The sequence below is a fragment of the Ptiloglossa arizonensis genome, chromosome 6 (assembly GCF_051014685.1).
Source record: "Ptiloglossa arizonensis isolate GNS036 chromosome 6, iyPtiAriz1_principal, whole genome shotgun sequence".
Lineage (NCBI taxonomy): Eukaryota > Metazoa > Arthropoda > Insecta > Hymenoptera > Colletidae > Ptiloglossa > Ptiloglossa arizonensis.
Window position 1 is genome coordinate 13,279,965 of NC_135053.1, and position 19,257 is coordinate 13,299,221.

The 19,257-nt window shown below is 35.3% G+C and overlaps 3 protein-coding genes across 4 annotated transcripts; 2 read left to right on the forward strand and 1 right to left on the reverse strand.

Moving 5' to 3' along the window:
* LOC143148385 (FIGNL1-interacting regulator of recombination and mitosis) lies at positions 1–8,798 on the forward strand. The gene is made up of 12 exons (XM_076314688.1): positions 1–140; positions 568–721; positions 1,366–1,586; positions 2,570–2,727; positions 3,122–3,315; positions 4,564–4,709; positions 4,821–4,947; positions 5,190–5,355; positions 5,637–5,868; positions 6,479–6,809; positions 6,897–7,097; positions 7,985–8,798. Exons 1-12 carry the CDS (start codon positions 1–3, stop codon positions 8,609–8,611), a joined length of 2,697 nt encoding a protein of 898 aa, XP_076170803.1. The 3' UTR covers positions 8,612–8,798.
* Positions 8,799–9,352: 554 nt separating this feature from the next.
* On the forward strand, positions 9,353–12,674 carry Cglr1 (cGAS-like receptor 1). Of its 2 annotated transcripts, XM_076313886.1 has the most exons (11): positions 9,353–9,703; positions 10,035–10,153; positions 10,239–10,299; positions 10,399–10,518; positions 10,606–10,776; positions 10,855–10,949; positions 11,261–11,534; positions 11,681–11,833; positions 11,903–12,028; positions 12,101–12,284; positions 12,388–12,674. In XM_076313886.1, the coding sequence occupies exons 4-11, from the start codon at positions 10,399–10,401 to the stop codon at positions 12,492–12,494; spliced, it is 1,230 nt and encodes a 409-aa protein (XP_076170001.1). In that variant the 5' UTR covers positions 9,353–9,703; positions 10,035–10,153; positions 10,239–10,299; the 3' UTR covers positions 12,495–12,674. The 2 variants fall into 2 exon arrangements, with proteins under 2 accessions (XP_076170001.1, XP_076170000.1); XM_076313885.1 differs by lacking the exon at positions 10,035–10,153.
* A 168-nt stretch (positions 12,675–12,842) lies between these two features.
* Positions 12,843–14,307, reverse strand: LOC143148229 (uncharacterized). The gene is made up of 3 exons (XM_076314341.1): positions 13,899–14,307; positions 13,634–13,800; positions 12,843–13,566 (listed from the first exon to the last, which is right to left on the reverse strand). The coding sequence occupies exons 1-3, from the start codon at positions 14,104–14,106 to the stop codon at positions 12,985–12,987; spliced, it is 957 nt and encodes a 318-aa protein (XP_076170456.1). The 5' UTR covers positions 14,107–14,307; the 3' UTR covers positions 12,843–12,984.
* Positions 14,308–19,257: the final 4,950 nt, after the last annotated feature.

Below are 19,257 nucleotides of genomic sequence, written 5' to 3' on the forward strand. Positions count from 1 at the left end.
ATGAACTGGAAAATCCCCGAGATAAATATACAGAGCACTTCTGTAACATTGATCAAAACCTTGGTTACGAGTTTTATCTATTCGAACCAAGTGAAATTGTTTATAGGTACAATTGTGGGACAATCCGAGGAGCAAGATCGGTACGTGTCGAGGTTTATCGAAACGATAAACATTTCTCGTCGCGATATGCTAAAATCCGTATCAGATGTTTCGCTCACTGTTTTTGAAATACCCTGTGCATAACGTGCCTCTCGATCGTTGCGTAAAAAAGAAAAAAAAGTTTCCTCGCATGTGAATCGTATCACGTGTCGCGATGCCTTTAGACACGTGACCTTTCCGAAGTATCGAAACTGGACATTGTAACAGCGAATTCGTGAATTTCTTTCAGGAAATGGAGAAAGAGGATTCGTTTGCGTCTCTGCTCGACGATTCTTTCTCCGATAACGACGAGGTCCTTGAGGATCACTCCGAAGATCACACGTCTATATTAAAAATATCCTTTTCTTGTGGTTCTATTCACATATTACGTTGCGTGATTTCTTTTATCGTACAATTTCCTTGACCGAGTGTTTACAACGCCTTGGAAAACCTGAGCAAGAACTTCGAGGAGGAACACTTGCAGCAGGCGCTGCAACAATGTTTATCCTCTTGTCCGATTGACTCGCTGGACGAGAAAATTTTCAGTAAAATCCTACCTTTGGCGCATCATTTTCTAATGGAGGTAAATCCTCGATACGATATTCCTCTCAATATTAACACGTTCACAGTCCACGTGAATGACGCATTAGCGAGACAATGCGTTGATAATCTCTCAATAAACATTCTTTTCCGATCAGAGCGCGTCGTCATTGTATCGTTTTCAATTAACATTTACTTCGTTACATACACTTCGAGGAATTAAACTTTTATCGAATTGAGAGAAAATAAAATTAGATTTTTATCCACAGATACTGATATTTATCCGATAATATAAATCGTACTAGTGTCATTGAAAAGTGTTCGTAGACAAGAAAAATGGTTTCTTCGATTCGGAAAGTTTGCATCGTACGAGTACCGTTACGATATTGATTTACTATCGTTACGTTTACATATTCGAAGGACACATGGGACCCTTCGTGCACGGAGATTTTTCAAACGATTTGTATAATAGGCCATCACGAATCCGGTATTATTATAACAAGATGCGATATGTGTTTGTGTTACAAATACATATCCAGCGGATAGAAACTATATAGTCATTTTTGCGCGCGATCCAGTTGACTGTGAACGTGTTACTCCGTAGTTTCACAGAAATTCAATTATATGAATTATATCGATTATTGTATATTTTTTTTTAATTTTAATATTCTTCTTTATTTTCACAAGGCCTTGAAACATATCGACGAAACGGTAAACGCGAATGTCGAACGGGACGTTCTGGAGGACGCGAAACGACAATTGTCTGTTTGTCTTGAGTTGCTGAACGTTTGGGAGAAGTCTATGCAGCGTGTATCAAAACTTTGCAAAACATCTGCAGCTAATCTCAAATCCCTGACGGAGAACGTTCCTAGAACGATAAAATCGGTATTCGAACACTGTCGAGTAAGGTGAAGTACATCAAACGTTTATCAAGTTTCCGTTAATCGGTTCGGAGAAACACAAGGAACGCGATTCGCGAAGAAACCGATCGAAATTCGATTATTAAAGAAATTTTTGACACGATAACGAGAAATCGATAAAATAAACGTTACGAACGATTCCGATGAAATTCACCGGTCGATGAACCGGTACGAATTTAAAGTTTGATCATTTTTAAGTAATCTCGAAACTATAAGTATGTATGTAACAAAGAACTGACAAGGAGTTGGAATCGAGTACAGTTCAAAAGTAAATAGACACTCTTTATTCGTGTTTCGGTACTCGTTCGAGTTCAACGAGTGCAAAACTATTATTTTCTCAAATATCCCAAAATATTGTTTTTGGAATTGTACCGTTTCTCGACTGATCGATTCATTTACATATGTTTGTACGTCACCGTGAAAACTCGAAGATCGGTAAATCCTAGGTCTCGTCGATCGATCCTCGCATTTACCAATGTGAAATGGTAAATATCCGAAAACAGCTTGGAAATCCTTTCGTTTCGGACTTTTACCAGATCGTACCGGTTCTGTGTTCAATTTTTTTGAAAAGATCTAGCCCAAACTCACTCCGATCCATTCCGAACGTATACAGTTGAAACTTTGGAAATACGATATAGGTATATGTATTTTGTAAAAGTTCGTATCTATGGAAGAAAACAATTTCAACAAGTTCATCCAATGGAGCACATATAAATAAAAATCACGTTAAAGTAACACGTTAAAGCAAAGATCCGAATTGAAAAAATTTTCGAGATGTTTCGTGATATTTTCCATCTCGCAATGGGAAAAGTTACGGATCAATCCGGTGAAACTTAAGATTTACCGATACTTGAACTTTTATAGTAACGTATATAATACCAGGAATCTCGCGAAGCGGTTTTCCCGCCAATTTAACGGATCGAATCGATGTACAATACTCCCACACGACATAGGTGAATTTTCTTTTTCAGTACGAAATTGTACGGTACTTTGTTCGAGGGCGTATCGGAAAAATTAACGAATCTCTTTCGCAAGGCGAAAACGATCTTGAATCTATTCCTGGCCACTTTGGAGAGTGTAATCGTTTTCGACACGGATACGGAATCGGAAACGGAACTGTTAGCGAAAGGTGAGCGATCCTATTACGTCTTAACGATTCTTTAACCCGAGCCACTTTTATCCTTATCGAGTACGTCGACAGGATACAAGAAGGAATCCAATTTCGTGTAAATCGTCGGTAGAATTTTTCGTGGAATTCCGAACGTATACAGTCGGTGACAGTTTATTTGGTCGATTTATCGATTAAATTTTCGAACAATCGACGTATCCGTTGCACTTGCGTTTGTAAGCGAGTCATCGATTTCTTCGCGCTGCACCGATCGATGTTGCGCAACGTGTACAATAGCGATCGAAAGTAAAGTATCGAGGGGCTTGTACTCGTTAAAGGAATCCGTATCGCTGACTATTCGAATTAAAGTGCACGTTTATTAACGCGTTGATCCCATTTACTTTACTCAATCTAGCGATCGATGGAATCGGATCGTTGGTCACCATCGCGCATGAATTGGATTTAAAGACGTTCGTCGAAACGTCGAAAGTGTTTGGTAAATTGGCGATTATTCACCAGCACGATATCAAACGGGTCAAATCGACCAGCGTTACTTCGCATCTCGAGCAAACGACCAAAGATGTGTCTTCGATGCTTTCGTTGCTTCAGGTATGTATTAGCCGATAGCTGACTCATTGTGTATTGAAACGTACGAAGCTATTAATACATACATATGGTCAGGATCGCGCAGTTAACAATTTATTGTGTGGTATTTTTAAAGAGCGATATCCACTTGATAGATATTTTATCTATTAGGTAAATAATGTATTAAATATTTGTCTATTAGGTTGATAATGTATTAGATTTTTATCTATTAGGTAGATACTGTATTAAGTATTTGTCTATCAGGTTGATAATGTATTAGATATTTATCTATTAGATTGATAATGCATTAGATTTTTATCTATTAGGTAGATACTGTATTAAATATTTGTCTATCAGGTTGATAATGTATTAGATATTTATCTATTAGATTGATAATGTATTAGATTTTTATGTATTAGGTAGATAATGTATTAAATATTTATTTATTAGATAAATAATGTATTAGATATTTATCTATAAGTTAAATAATTTATTAGGGAAAATATAGGCATTAATTTATTAATTAGATAATATATTAGGAAAGATATAGATATTTATTTATTGCGTGGATAGAAACATGAGAATTACGTTCAGGTATTCCGGAGAAAATGTTTGATAAATGACTCCTCATTTTTACTTGCGTTTATCTTCGACCATATTGGAGTCTAATTTAGCCTATCTGTTTATTTCGACTTACATTGATCAATAAACCTTTGATTCGCGTTTAACGTTCGTTTCTTATTCTCCGAATCGAAATACGATATCCATGTGAAAAGATCGTTCATACTGCCTTATACCGTACAGCTGCTGTCGATACTCGTGACTGTAATCAATTGATAAGCATTAATCGGAAATGAGGAACGGTGACGTGATTTTTCGTTGTCGTAGGCTATAAATGCCAGATAATAATCAAAGTATACCAACGTGGCTAAACAATTCGCAGTATGAATACGTAAATAACGTTGAAACAATGAAACACAAGATGTAGTATGCCCGTTCGCGTATATACGATACCCTAATTGTTTATTCCTCTGCGGAATGCATTTTATCGGTCCATATTTATTTGTACGAGAACTTCAAAAATTTACACAATTAACAATTCACGCATAGATTATTTAACAAACAAAATTATTGAAAAATATGTACATCTTTGCTCGAGACAACAGTAAAGAATTCGTGGACCATTAAAATAAGTATATTCCGAAGAGGACTTGAGACTTATGGTGGAAACTTCGTACCAATTTTTCATGTATTCGATCTACAATTATTTAGGATTCCCTCGATAGACCCGACGAGAGAAGGATAAAAGTTATCGGTCATTCCTTAAAAATTTTGGACAGATTGTTCGCCGCTTATTGTTCCTGTATAAATAACGAAACACTTCCGTTCACGATTGAACTTCTCCTCCAAATGTACAGGTATTCGATTATTCGCATTTCTTTTGCTTTTCTTTTTTTTTCTAACCGTAAGTATCAAATGCCTTACTTTTTCTATCGATTTACAATTTACAAACTGTTTTTCGAAATCAGGTGTTCCCCTTCGTTTTTACAAATACGGCAGATCGACGATAAAGTAATCGAATTGATAAACATTCATATTTCGAGGGGATCCGAACCACTCCTAGATACCGTCTTCAAAATCTCCGATTTTAAACAGGTTCGTTCCTCGCATTTCATTTCATTCTTTCGACACCATGAACGCTCATAGGCATTCGGTCGATCTGGGTATAGCCCGTGCGGTGAACGCCTATCGGCGTTCCGGGTGCGTGCTAAGCGAACGCGACTATGGTATTTCCGCACACGATCGCGTGGTATACGTGTCGAAACAATCATAACACGATTCCATGAGAATAAGAATCTTCGAGCGTGGCCTCGACGTTCATTCTTGAAGTGTTTTAGGCATTCTTCGACTATGGGAACGAAACGAACGTCGATAAATTGGGCTATCATTTCTTGACAATCAGCATTATGAGAAAATTGATCGGCACGCCGTACGAGCATCACTGTAAATGGACACTGGGAGCGGAATCAATTATCGATATCGGCTTGACAAACATCAACGAACGTAAGTATTAATAAATTCAACTTACGTTACGTTTCGACGCGAAACGTAATAATAAGTTACTCGTGTTGTTGGGAGTCGAGGAAGACTTTTCTAGAAAGTACGTTGGGAATGTTTATTCCCTCTCGATCGAGGATTTTGGTCCCAAGGGTTTCACATTTATCGAGAAGACACCGTAATCGTGATTCACCTTTCACGGTCGCAATCACTTTTGTTCTCAACGGTGCGGAGAACATCGGTAGATCGATTTCAGTGTATCGATGGACGTTTCTGTGTTTAAAAAGTGCAAGAGGAGATTCACGCGGCGGAGATCCGGCTGCCAGGGACCCAGGACATCGGGGAACGACCTCGACGAGCCACGTTGTACGAAGTGACTCTGGTCTCGATTTGCGGTCTGATCAGTGAGATCCCCGCGGATGGATTTTACGCGTTGGAGTTGATCTTGCTGAAACATTTGCTGAGCAACCGACTATGGAGTTCATTGCTCAGCTCGGACATCTGGTGCTTTATAGGCCGGTAGCGTAAATCGGGCCGAGTTCACGCTAACCCGTCGAAAAACCGTCCGTCGAGCGATCCGTCGTTTGTAACGTTTCGCAAATGAGTTTTACATCGAGACGAGTGGATGAAACGGTGACGGACAGTTTTCGAATCGCGTAAATAAAATCCATTGACGGTCGACAGACGGTTGCCTGACTCGAGGTTAGCGTGAATTCGGTCTTGTGCATCCGTAAGCGAGCACACGACCACCAACCAGTTATAGACGTTCAAGCCGGGAACGATTAATACACCGCGATGCAATTCGAAAGCGACGAACGAGTTTGCACGGTCACCGTTACACGGTGAAAACTATCAATTCGGTTCGTAAGTTCGCGCGGTTCTTATCGCGATTAATTAAATATCCCGCGTAATAATTGGCCCAGGAGTGGGGCCAAAATATAACTCTAATTTAAAATAAATATAACTCTATTTATCGATCATTTTTCCTTTTCGTTCGATAGTTTTCTACTTCCGTTTCCGTTGTTCGCATATCGGATCTGCGCCTCGGTAACGAGGCGAGAACGTTCGTCAGCCTTCCTCTCGCGGACGGAGAGTACCGGTTAACGACAAGGTCACCTTGGTTTTTCAGCATCGGTTCTTCGGAGCTTTGCGTCAGCCATGTGAAGTACTTGTTGAAGATTTACGCCGCCTCGATGAAACGACGAAACGATCTTGAAATCGTTATACTGGAGAACTTGATCGGTCGGTTGTACGGTTTACTCTCCGAGGAGACGAGGCACGTTCTCGTGACGGAACTCGACGATCTCGAGGATCCATCGTGGATGGAACCTGTCGCGCGATTTTTCCCACCGAGGACAAAATCGTTTCTCCGCGATCGATTGTCTTCCCTAATGAACGAAATCCCCGCGACGTTCGCGGAATTGCAACGGCAACCTACCCTGCGGAATTGGAATCGCGTTGTAAGTCGAGTTCGATCACGGATCGGTATTATTTATCGTAAAATTGTGATTGTTGTTCTTTCTGTTCCGGTATCGTGTTTCGATCAGAGGACCCTAATGTTCGTGATTGGGAAACTCGGTCACGAGGGCGAGACCAACACCGTAAACGTCCTGTCGCAAATATGGAATTTGATCGCGAACACGATCGAGATCTTCGATGGTAGACAATTGGATATTCTGTCGGAGTTCATGTGGGAATTATTCAACGCTACTCGACCCGCGAAAATACAAGACGACGCATTCGTCACGGTAGGGCAGCTTTCCTCCAACGTTTCGTAATTGAATTCAACGTAACGTGAACGTTCGAACTCGATTGCAACGAGGACCGAGATGGACCGAGAAAATTTCCTCGTTGTAATCCATTTACGCTGTACAAAGCGATTCTACGTAAAGAAATAAGAACGAAATTTAGTAGAACGTTTTTGTTTTCTTTTTTTTTAGTCGGGGCTCCTTTTTCCAGGAAATCGACAACTGCGTTCTCATCGAAAGCGCACCGTGCTCGTTGTAACCGAGTTCGAGTATTTACGTTCATAATATTTGCCACGTGGACGAGAATTCGTTGTTAGAACGATTGGGGCAGGGGAGATCCCGTGGCTCGAAATAGGACGGGGACCAAAGAATGACGAAATTTCATCGGATGCTCCGTTTTCGAGAAAAATTCATTTGAAAATCGATCCGGTACACGTACACCTAACCGATGACCGACGTTACGAATTTCACTACGGTCGGTTATTGCGAATGGTTTTGCATAGGATGCAGTGTCAAACACTGGTCACCTGCGATATTCACGATTTCACGTACGGAAAAGCCGAGCTGTTTTCTCTTCAAAGTTGACCGATCTAAAGCTTAATAACTACTCGTATTTTAGAATACTCAGGACCGGACTCTGTAGACCGTACGAACTCGATGCAGTTGGGAATGCAGTTTCGTATGTATTCTATATTTTCTTCACGTTTCGAGCCATAGAATCTCCTCTGTTCCGTTTGTACCACGAATTTTCCCTGAGGACGATACAAGTCGGTGACTCGATTCGTTAAATCCGTTCGTCGTTCGAACGAGAAACACACTCTCAGCTACCGTGATTGGCCCTAGACGTTTCGTTAAAATTAATGATCAGATGTTTTCGATGGTCGTAGATTTTGGATGCGGTGATGATGGGACTTTTGTGTTTCCCATCGTACGTGAAGGTGATCGTGTCGCATTATTTAAGGAACAACGTCGACTCGTTCGGTGTTCGCGGTCTTAAAACCGCGAACGCTCTGGCCGAGTTGAACTGTCGACTTCTGGAGGATGAGAATCCATGGGTACGACAGGAGGCCCTCGAATCGTTCGATCAAGTGGCTCACATGTGCCCGAACGAGGATCTGGTCACAAGAATGGTCACCGCGGTCTCCAGGAAACCGTCGCTGAGCGATTCTCTTCCAGCGTACTTATCTGGAACATCCTATTACGAGCTTCGTGACTTCGCGGACGTTCGAGTTTATCTGCGACACGTGGCCAGGGATACGAAAAATCTCTGCCACGTATGCTATCGTTACGAGGAATCGCAAAGGGACGAGAAACTCGCGAGATTGGATCTCCAATCGAGCGAGAATTCGATCGAAGGTCCATCAACGTCGAACGATGTTGACGATCGTGTGAACAACGTATGCGACGAACTGAATGATATCGCGCGAAAAATCACTGACCTCGATGATCGTACTTTACGAAGACTACGAACAGTTTGTGCGAAGATTTTGAATTTAGCCGAATCATCGAAATAAACTCAGATTAACTCGTTTAATATTCTTGGTACGGTATTAGTTCATACGATAAAGTTTTATGAAATATTTGCGTACTATTTCTAATTATTCAACAATGTATAGCGTAATCTATTCTCGACTCGATTGTTGGTCATCTTTTTTTTATGGTTAAACTATTGTGAAGTATGTTTGTAAATAAATTTTAGAAACGTAATTGCGGTGTGTTTGTGTGTTGTTGGCATCTAATATTTTTCTCGTAAATTTTTGGAAATTTTGTATAGGATAATGCCACTTTTTTCGTGGAGATTACGTTTAAAACAATGTTGGAAAATTTTCTGACAAATTTTCATTCACCAACATATCCTTAAGTCCGATTTATAAAAGAGATTAAAGTCCGAGGTAAGAGATAAAATTCGACTTCAAATGTTTTCTCTTAGATTTAATTATACGGTTTTTCTTTTCAAATACGTAAGTATACTTCTGTTGAACCGCCAATGAATCAACTTGGTTGGTAGAAATCAAATAGTAGAACTATTAGTCTACCAAATTAGTTGGTAGAAATCACCACTATATTCCTTGAGTGGTTCCGAATTTTTAACATTTTTGCGCTCAAGTTGAGTTTTTAATTGACTCGACAGTATTGAATCTAACGTGTATCTATGTATATTTAATTGCGTTATTCATAATAAAGATAAGTTGTGCATATTATGTAAGTACGTATGCATTTGTACGTAACTTCATATCTTTGCTTTTACGCGTAGGATGCACAGTTTCTGATGTGGATTCAATGAGTGCAAACGTGTTTTCTGAGATCATTTTATATTGTCTTTTTTTTTGTTTTATGTTTGTATATATATTTCTATAAAAAAGTCTGTGTAAAGCATTTGCTTCTATATTAAAAAATTAAATATCGTTCTTGCAAAAGAAAAAACACATATACATACAAAAATTAATTTTAAATTCAGTTCTCTACATGAATATAACGAACATTCGGAGGTGTTACTAGAGAGACGTGGACTTACTAAACCAATTCGTGGAACACAATATATTCATTCATTTGTTTCAATAAATATAATATCTACGATATGCAACGAGTGATTAAAAACTTTTGAGGTGAGCAATTTCAATATTGAATCTTTTACATACCAAAAAGTGTCCGACATCGCATGGAATGATCCATGTGCAGGATATTCTGTAATTTTAACCACCAATTTGACAAGAATTTTTGCTAATTCAGCAAAGAAATATTTTGAATAAAAATAATTCTTTCCAAAAAAAGTTTCTTTCCATAAGAGGTCTATGTATTTTATCCAACTTTATAGAGTTGTAACTGATTAAAATTCAACTACCTATTATACCTTGAGATGAGCTTAAATTCAAAAATCTAATTTCACACTCAAATTACACACTCAAAATACTAATAAGTTTATTAAACAAATCGCAGGATAATGCCGTTTTCTGCATATTATAGTAGACCGTTAAATACGTTTTGGCCGTTAAACTTGTATTAGATGAATTATACCTTAAAAATGATAAGTATTATGCTAATATATGTATTTATCTGTACGTACCGATTTTCTTAGAAAATAAGTTGCTCAATTTTCCAACTACTATATTTGTATTTGTCAATTTTTAATTTTCATTACAGAAATATTTATAAAAGTAATAACAAAAAAAATCAAGAATAAGATTAAATTTTAATATTTAAGGTTTGTACTATATATATATATATATATATATTATGTTGACTGTTATCGTTCTATAAAAATCCAAGTTTCCTAATTTCAAATATTATTACATATACGTAGATGGCCTCCACTCAATTAAATACACATTATTCCGATGATACTGTATTTAATATGATAAATAAAATGTTTATATCATTAGACAAAGATGAGATCAGAAGGAACAATATTTTTCTGCACCAAGTACGTTTTCAGAAATTTCAGAAATATATTTTTTAAAAGAATTTTTAAAAAAATAATCTTAAAAATCATTTTTTTATTTAACAATAGATAATGGAAACCTTAATAAACTTAATGAAACAGAAGGATACATTGTTTGCAAAAGCATACAGAAATATAATATTTTGTGGAAGTTTTTACAAAGGTACAAAAGTTAGCAACCCAAATGAGTTCGACTTGAATATTATTTTAAAACTTCCGATTAAATACGATGAATTAAATGTATGAATATTATTAATTTTAATTGTAATCAGTATAAACAATAATAGACTTAAGTAAACTGTACTTTTTTATTTTTAGTTTTATTCCGATTATCCAGCATTTACTAAAATACAAGTAGAAAATGGTTTATGTATGGACTCATTCCAAAGCAATCTTTCTAATACAGAAAAAAAGTATTACAAAAAAGAAATATATATGCGCGCGCGCGCGTGTGTTGTGTATACTATAATACAATTATATATAAAAAATTTCATATTTCATATATATATACTATATAATATTACATAATATATATATTATATAAATATATATAAAGTTATGATGAACTTGATAAATTTTCTTGAATATGAAATTTTTTTTATATATATATACAAATTACTTTTAATATATATTATCTAAATTTGTACAATATTATGTGTACATAGTACCTAAGTACATATGTATATGTGTACTCGTATATACTTAATGTCACTATATTTTGCAGAACATTACTAAGTTTCATGACCGAAAATTATATTAACCCAGATAAATTTCGTCAGTGGTTCGAAAGTATTTTAAGTAAAGTTGTTAGAAATGAGTTTCCACTAATTGTAAATAAATGGTGCTCATTTAGAATAAAGAAGAGTGGTCCAGCATTTACATTAATGTTAAATATCAATGAGCAAATTTGGAATATGGATGTTGATATAGTTCCTGCATTACTTTTCAAAAATGATGTATTTGATGGATCTACGATAGAAATGGATAAGCTTCAAAATGTTCGTACATTTCATTATATTTCTATACTTCGTTTACGTAAATCGTGAAAATTGCACTTTTTATTGTTATCGTTATTACATCACGTTACCGCTGGTTAAAATTATAGATATATTTTTTAAGATGGAAACAATAATTTTTTTTTTAGTGTCAAAACAAGACATGGTTTGCAATTGCACCTTTAACTAAATTTGATTCTTCTGAAAAAAAGTATCTTCATTGGAGGCATTCATTTTACTACCAGGAACGCGAAATTCTTAGCAAATATGGTCGTATAAAGCCAGTCATACGTCAGATGAAGGTTTTGTAATAAATTAAATATTTTAATAAAAATCTTAATATTGTATAACATTTGCTGTTATACTTGCAGAAACTAAGGGACGTGCAGAATTGGCAAAACTTAGCAAGTTATTACATAGAAACTCTATGTATGAATAACTTGGAGGAGTTAGAAGAGATTTTGAATACAGCACCTTTCAAATTATTATTTTTTATAGTAAGCTCGTATAAATAATATGTTATAAACTTGTAAAATGTATATTATATTACATATTAATTATATTTTCAGATGTTAAAAGAATTACACTGTGCTTTCCAGCAACACGAGATTAAGTATTATTGGGATACAAATTATAATTTATTAGAAAAAATTGGAGAATCCGAAATGATGTGCATGGCTGGACGTTTGAATAATATTATAAAAGTCATTGAACATAATATATCAGATCCATTTATAATAGCTACATATGTTTGTAAGTTTATATTACTCAATTGTGTTAAAGTAAACAGTACATATTTTGAATGACTATGTACTCTTGCAATAAATTTCTAATATAAATGTGTTTCAAATTGCAGTGACTGCAGATGAACTAGATAGATTAATGGAAGAGTATACAAAACGATACAATAGCATACAATATGATACAGAACCAGCACAAAATTGGAATTGTGTATTATTATAATTTCCCTTAATTTAAATCTATGAATCTACAAAATATTCATTTATTAGCATATAAGAACATAGAAATTCGTAATACTTTTTAAAATATTAAAAAAAATATTATTTTAATATTCGTGTTTTATAAAATCATTACAGCTATTATGTTATTAATTATTTGCAATATATACAATTCAAATGGTAATACTATTTTTATACAAATTTCTTTGGCTTACAAGTTTTTGTATACATATTAAAATCTGTTTTACTTACTATTTTTCAATGTCAATATGTCTCTTCTATTTACATGTTTATTTAATATATATTTACATGTTTATTTAATATATATTTACATGTTATTGTATATTTGTATTCAGAATATATGTAAACATATTATTTAACATTTTTTAAATATATATTTTTAATACATGTTTTTCATATACATATTATATGTTATCATTTATTCAAAATATAAGTATATTAAAGTAGACATTAGTTAAAATTGCATGCAATTACTATTTTATGCTGTGATTAATCATAGGTACAGCTTTGGAATCAGACCATTCAGCAAAAAAAATTCCTAACTCAATTGCACAGCGTATCATAGTAAGGCAATCTCCTTCTGCTGTATGTGCAGCTTTAGGTGCAATACCTAAAATGTGTTCAGATATGCTAGATAACTTAAAGTTAATTGGTTGACTGGTTGTATAATCTAATCTTCTTCTTACACTAGTTACTTTATTATAATAAAACTTTTTTTCATAATGTTTCACTTTTACAATTTGACTTTCAGGTGTCTTTTCATTAATTGTTTGTATTTTTTTATAATAGCTGGTTTTTGGAGTATTAGGCATACTACTAACACTGGATTTATTTTTGTTATCATTATTGCAGTTTGAACTCATAACAGAATCTAATGCATCAGATAATATTGTATCTAAACCATCATTGAGTAGAATATTAACACTTTCAGTATTGGAATGTTTAACAGTATTAACTTGTGCATCACTTGCTTGCCCTTTTGAATTTTTTTTAATTGCAAAGAAATCTTTAATTAGGTGAAGCATATCAATGCTGAGAATATCTTCACGAAGAACCTATAACATAAAAATCAAATCATAAATTTATAAAAACAAATATATTATTACACAAAATTCTAAATACCTTATTTATATTTTTAAGCTCCGATAAAAATATTGGATAATCAAAATTATTTCCATTATAAGCTACAAAGCAAATTGGAGCTTTCAGTCGATCTATAAAATTTACAACTAAGTCATAAGTCTTGCAGTTAAAAGATTGAACATCTTCTAGATTTTCATCAGATAAATCTATAATTATAAAGATATTAAATTATGAAGAATTTATGTAAATTAAAATTAATAATATAATGTAAATCGTTTGTCAACTGTAATTTAATCTTAAATACCTGTTAACATTTTAATGTGCTTAGGAATTTGCCTACATGGATGTATTGGTAGAACTAATTTATGCAATACTCTTGGTAAAGATTTCATAGTATTGCATATAGTACTTCTTGATACTGCAATTAGTGACAGTTCTGTGATTTTTGGCATGATACTTTTTCCAATTAATCCAGTTGTTTCCAAGTCAAAAAATATAAATGTTTGTATCATTTTTATGAAATTAGTACAACCAATTATATCACAAAAATGTTAAACCTAAAGTGAGACTTTAGTGTTTGCAAACTGATATATTCCTCCAATAAATGTTTAATTTTATCTAATAAATGTACTTTTCAAACATGATATTCAGTTATTTTTGTAGATTTGTCATCAATTCTTCTAGTAACAGAGGCTTATACAGTTAATAGATATTACTAGCATTCAGAAAATTGAAGACAAAAGTTTTAACTTTTAATACAAATCTTTATATTTTTCAGGGTTAAAAAACTGTCATATCATTACTAATAATTAGTAATATATTTTTAAAAAATTCAAAATTCTTATGTAGAATTATTACACAAAATTTTTACAGATTAAAAATTTTATTGGAAATTTCACAGATCACAAAATTAGCAATTTAAAATATACGATTAACATATTTGTTTTTAAAATTTTAGTTATATTTCGTCCTAACAATAGTAAATATAACACACTGTAACATTTGTTTACTTCATTTATTTCTAGATTTTATTATTATTATGTAATTAAGGGTTCGTTTTTCCAAGAATAATAGTCATGACACACTACAAAAGTAGTCCAGTTGGTGTGTTGATAGCAAATCCAATGAGGTGAATAACTTTTTAATATAATATAAGAATTTAAGATAAATTATTAAATTTTTCAGTTGCTAGTAATTCTATAGTACGAATTGATTTAACTTAAGTTATCAAAGTACTTCAATTATTTGATAATTTATAAATAAACGTGACTTAAACCTGTAGAATGCAAATATAGTCTTTGAGTCGCCATCTGGCGACGCAAATAGACATCATTCTTCGACAAACTTAACCGAATAGCCACAAACTGCGCTACTAGAGGAATTCTTATTCCACAGATTCGCAGAAATGACGTCAATTTCCAAGAACTTCTGCGAATTGAAATTTTGCGGGACTTTTGAACGAATTTATGAACTTTTGCTAACATTTCCGTCGTTTTCGAGACTTTGGTATGAGTACACGGTAGCCGAGGAGGTAGGTATTCTTATTCCGCAAATTTTTGGATTTGCCTTTTTTCAATGATTGGTGAAGTGATTTATACCAATTCAGGAAAGAGGGAGGAAAGTTGTAATTAAGAAACTCGAAACATTCTGAATATGTTTAGTTTATTTAACGTAACATACATATTTTTTTCCAGTTACAATCATATACCAGCTTTTCGTCGTCATATTTTTAGTTTCATACATACTTATTCGTCACAAAAGTTTTCTACGTTGCAATATACAATTTTTCTTATACTTTAAGTAACTAATCCAAGTATGTATAATAGAAATGATAAAACTCATTCCAAATTCGCAGCCAATTAGCTCGGTACTACCCGCGACGAAGAATTATTGTTCGTCGCGAGCAACACCGATTACCAGGTCTCACCACGTGGAGGTTGCTGCGAGCGAAGACCCGGAGAGAGATAGATGGAATCAAAGTTCCATCGATCTCCCTCGATACGCAGTACAAACGAAATTACTAAACCAAGGAGATGGAAGGAATCAAAGTTCCTTCGATCTTCTCGTTTAGTTCTGCCGAGCAATTACATCGACGAACAAAACGAGGCAAAATTGGGAAATACGCGACGCGAACCGTGGAGTTGATCCTACTAGGTCCCGTTTCCCCTCGGTGGGCCCGATTCTCGAGGAAATGCGCGACGCCGTCCACTCATATAGAGTGCCCCGTTTCTCCCAACTCCGCGTCAGGAACCACGCAGAGCGTGGACCTAACTTACGAAGGATGACGAAGAGAGGGTCTTATGGCACAGGGCTTCCACAGGGACCGATGCGAACACCTGCCCCTGTGTTCGCAGCATGTTCTCTCTGGAAGCGGACGCACCAGAAGAGACGGCGATCGACTGTTCGGTCCACCTCCACGGCCGGTCACTTGCTTATGCAACAAGCAGTGGTGACCGGGCTGAGAAACGAGGAAGCGAGCAAAAATAAGTTAAAGATTGAATAATTGCTCGGCAGAGCACAGACATTCGTACATGGTGGCCTTATAAAACTAACTTAGTCTAAGCTTAACTAAAGATCCCACGCGGGATGCGACGAGAAAAATCTAAGAGAAACATAAAGTCAAGGCATGATAGAAAATAGAAATGAAGTTGGTTAATGGAAAAAAAATAAGCATGGAAAAACAAGTACAAATTACAATCAGAGAACAAGTAAAATAAATTAAACAATGAAAAAAATTACAAAAGAAAGAAAGGATTAAGTGAGTGGTCGCCAGTACTGATCACCGCCTTTCGGTGATCGTTTCGACAGAAAACGAGAAACGCGTTGCTAAAGTCAAAACGGGGAGATCTCCCCGATCGGTCGGGCACCGACTTTCTTCAAAATGGGGAGATCTCCCCGATCGGTCGGCAATGTGTTAATTTTGCTCGCTTCCTCGTTCCTCGGTCCGGTCACCACTACTTCTTGTACAAGCAAGTGGCCGGCCGTGTAAGTAGTCCGAACGGTCTATCGCCGTCTCTTCCGGTGTGTCCGCTTCCAGAGGGGGCATGTTGCGACCACAGGAGCAGGTATTTTTGCCGGTCCCTGCGAAAGCCTCCAAAATAAGACCCTCTCGTCGTAAAGATGGAGAAACGGGGCACTTCTCTAGGGGAGCGGTAGGCGTCGTTCGTTTTCTCTGGAATCGGAACCACGGAGGAGAAACGGGATAGACCTAGTAGGACCAACTGCACGGTTCGTGTCGCGTCTTTCCCAATTTTTGCCTAATTCTTCCACAATGTAATTGCTCGGCAGAACTAAACGAGGAGATCGAAGGAACATTGATTCCTTCCATCTCTTTGGTTTAGTATCTTCGTTTGTATCGCATGTCGAGGGAGATCGATGGAACTTTGATTCCATCTATCTCTCTCCGGGTCTCCGCTCGCAGCAACCTCCACGTGGTGAGACCTGGTAATCGGTATTACTCGCTGCGAGTAATATCGAGCTAATTGGCTGCGAATTTAGAATGATTATTTAAGATAAGAAGAAGTTGAATACCTTGAAAAGTAACATTTTTATAGTGCGTATGAATGCTTGAGTATGTTAATTAAACGAAAGAATGAGATTGTATCACCGATGTATTGATATCTTTCAATAAAGTCATTTTTAGTAACAACAAAAGCTTCTTTTTAGTCATTATTTGCCTCCAATTCCTTAACCGGATCCTATCAAATTGCTAAATTACCAAAGTACAAAATCGTCGAAAAATTTGGCCAAAGTTCAGAAATTTATTCGAAAATTACGCAAAATTTCAATTCGCAAAAACTTTTGGAATTTGACGTCATTTCCAAAAATCACCGGAATAAGAATACCTTCTCGAGTATCATGTCCTCCCGTTACCAAAGCCAAAAATTAACGAAAAATTTTAGCAAAAGTTTAGAAATTCGTTCCAAAATCCCGCAAAATCTCAATTCGCGGAAATTCTTGGAATTTCACGACATTTCCAAAAACCCCCGAATAAGAATACCTTCTCGAGTATCATGTTCTCCTGTTAGCAAAGCCCAAAATCGACGACAGATCTAGCAAAATTTCGGAAATTCATTTGAAAATCCCGCAGAGTCTCAATTTGCAGAAATTCTTAGATTTTGACGTCATTTCTAGGAATCCGCGAAATCGTGGCACTTCCTCGCATATCGTATACTCCTGACAACAAGAGTCCCAACATTGAACATTTTCTACAATTTATGTCTGAATTTCATCCTTTGGTATGAGGAGAACACTGTCGCCAAGGAAGTATGCATTTCGATTTTTCAAGTACTAATCAAATGTTACATCGATATATCTAATAGACAATTATTACTTTCCATATTTTAAAACTTTAAGAAACATCTCTTTACTTCGGAGCTCGATCAAAATCAATTTCTATAAGTTTCTTAATTAATTGCAATACACAAATAATATGCACATTGTTCGATCAATATTGGCAACATGCATAAATATTAGTAACAATCGCGGAAATGAACAAACATTCACCGAAACCGTTCGCCTTCGCAAATTTAGCAATATCTTGACGTTTATTTATCATAATTATTAACAAGCGTCGTGGGACCGTAGATTAAACAATCATTGACATTGTTCTAGTATAAATAATGGCTTGAAAGTCATCACTTTCTGGAAATATTTGTTAGATCGAACAAAGACAATCGAAGTAACCGTGCGATAAAATAAATGAATATTTCTCTACATATCGAAATTATAGTTTGTATTTATGCGTATACATTCTGAACGCTCAGTGACACACATATGTCACACGGCAATGAAGTGGGTTGCCATCTACTAGAGAATAGGTGAACTACACTTAAGGTGTGAAAACACCTGGCGGAGAAACGCTCAAGTTTGTCGAGGAATTGTTCTGAATTTTATCAATAGATAGCGCCACGAGCATAAATTTACCGACATTAAAGATAAGTAATTCCATTTGAATGATATTCCCTACCGTGCGATAAAATAAATAAATATTTCTCTACATATCGATTTATTGTTTGTATGAATGCAAATATATTCGGAACGCGCAATTCCAAACATTTGTAACGTGGTAATTATACGGGTTGCCGTCCCTTGGAGAACATACTTGTTAATTTTCGCGATTGTTACTAACATTTATGCATGTTCCCAATATTAATCGAACAATTTGTATCTTATTTATGCATTATAAATGATTATACTTATAGAAATTAATTTTCATCGAGATTCAAAGTAAGAACTCCTTTAGTAAAGTTTCAAAGCATGAAAAGTAATAATTATCTATTTAGTGCAATAGTTTAACATTTATTTAATTCTCATAATTTACACAATACGCGTAGAAGTTGTATTTTTTACTGAAACGTGCTGAATTTTGATTAATCGCTTTTCTATATAGAAAAATCATCGTGATAAACACTTGTGAGTCGATAATCGATACGCGTAGCCTTCATTTCGAGGTATCAAAGATTTTTTTAAATGTATAAAGGAAGGCTAGAATGCAGAGAAATTTCATTACGCTAATTTCGTTTAACTTTACATTTATTCGAAAGATGATACATACGAAACTTTGTACAGAAATATTTATTTATTTTATTGCACCGTAGGGAATACCATACAAATGGAATTACTTATCTGGAATGTCGGTAAATAATGCTCGTGGCGCTCTC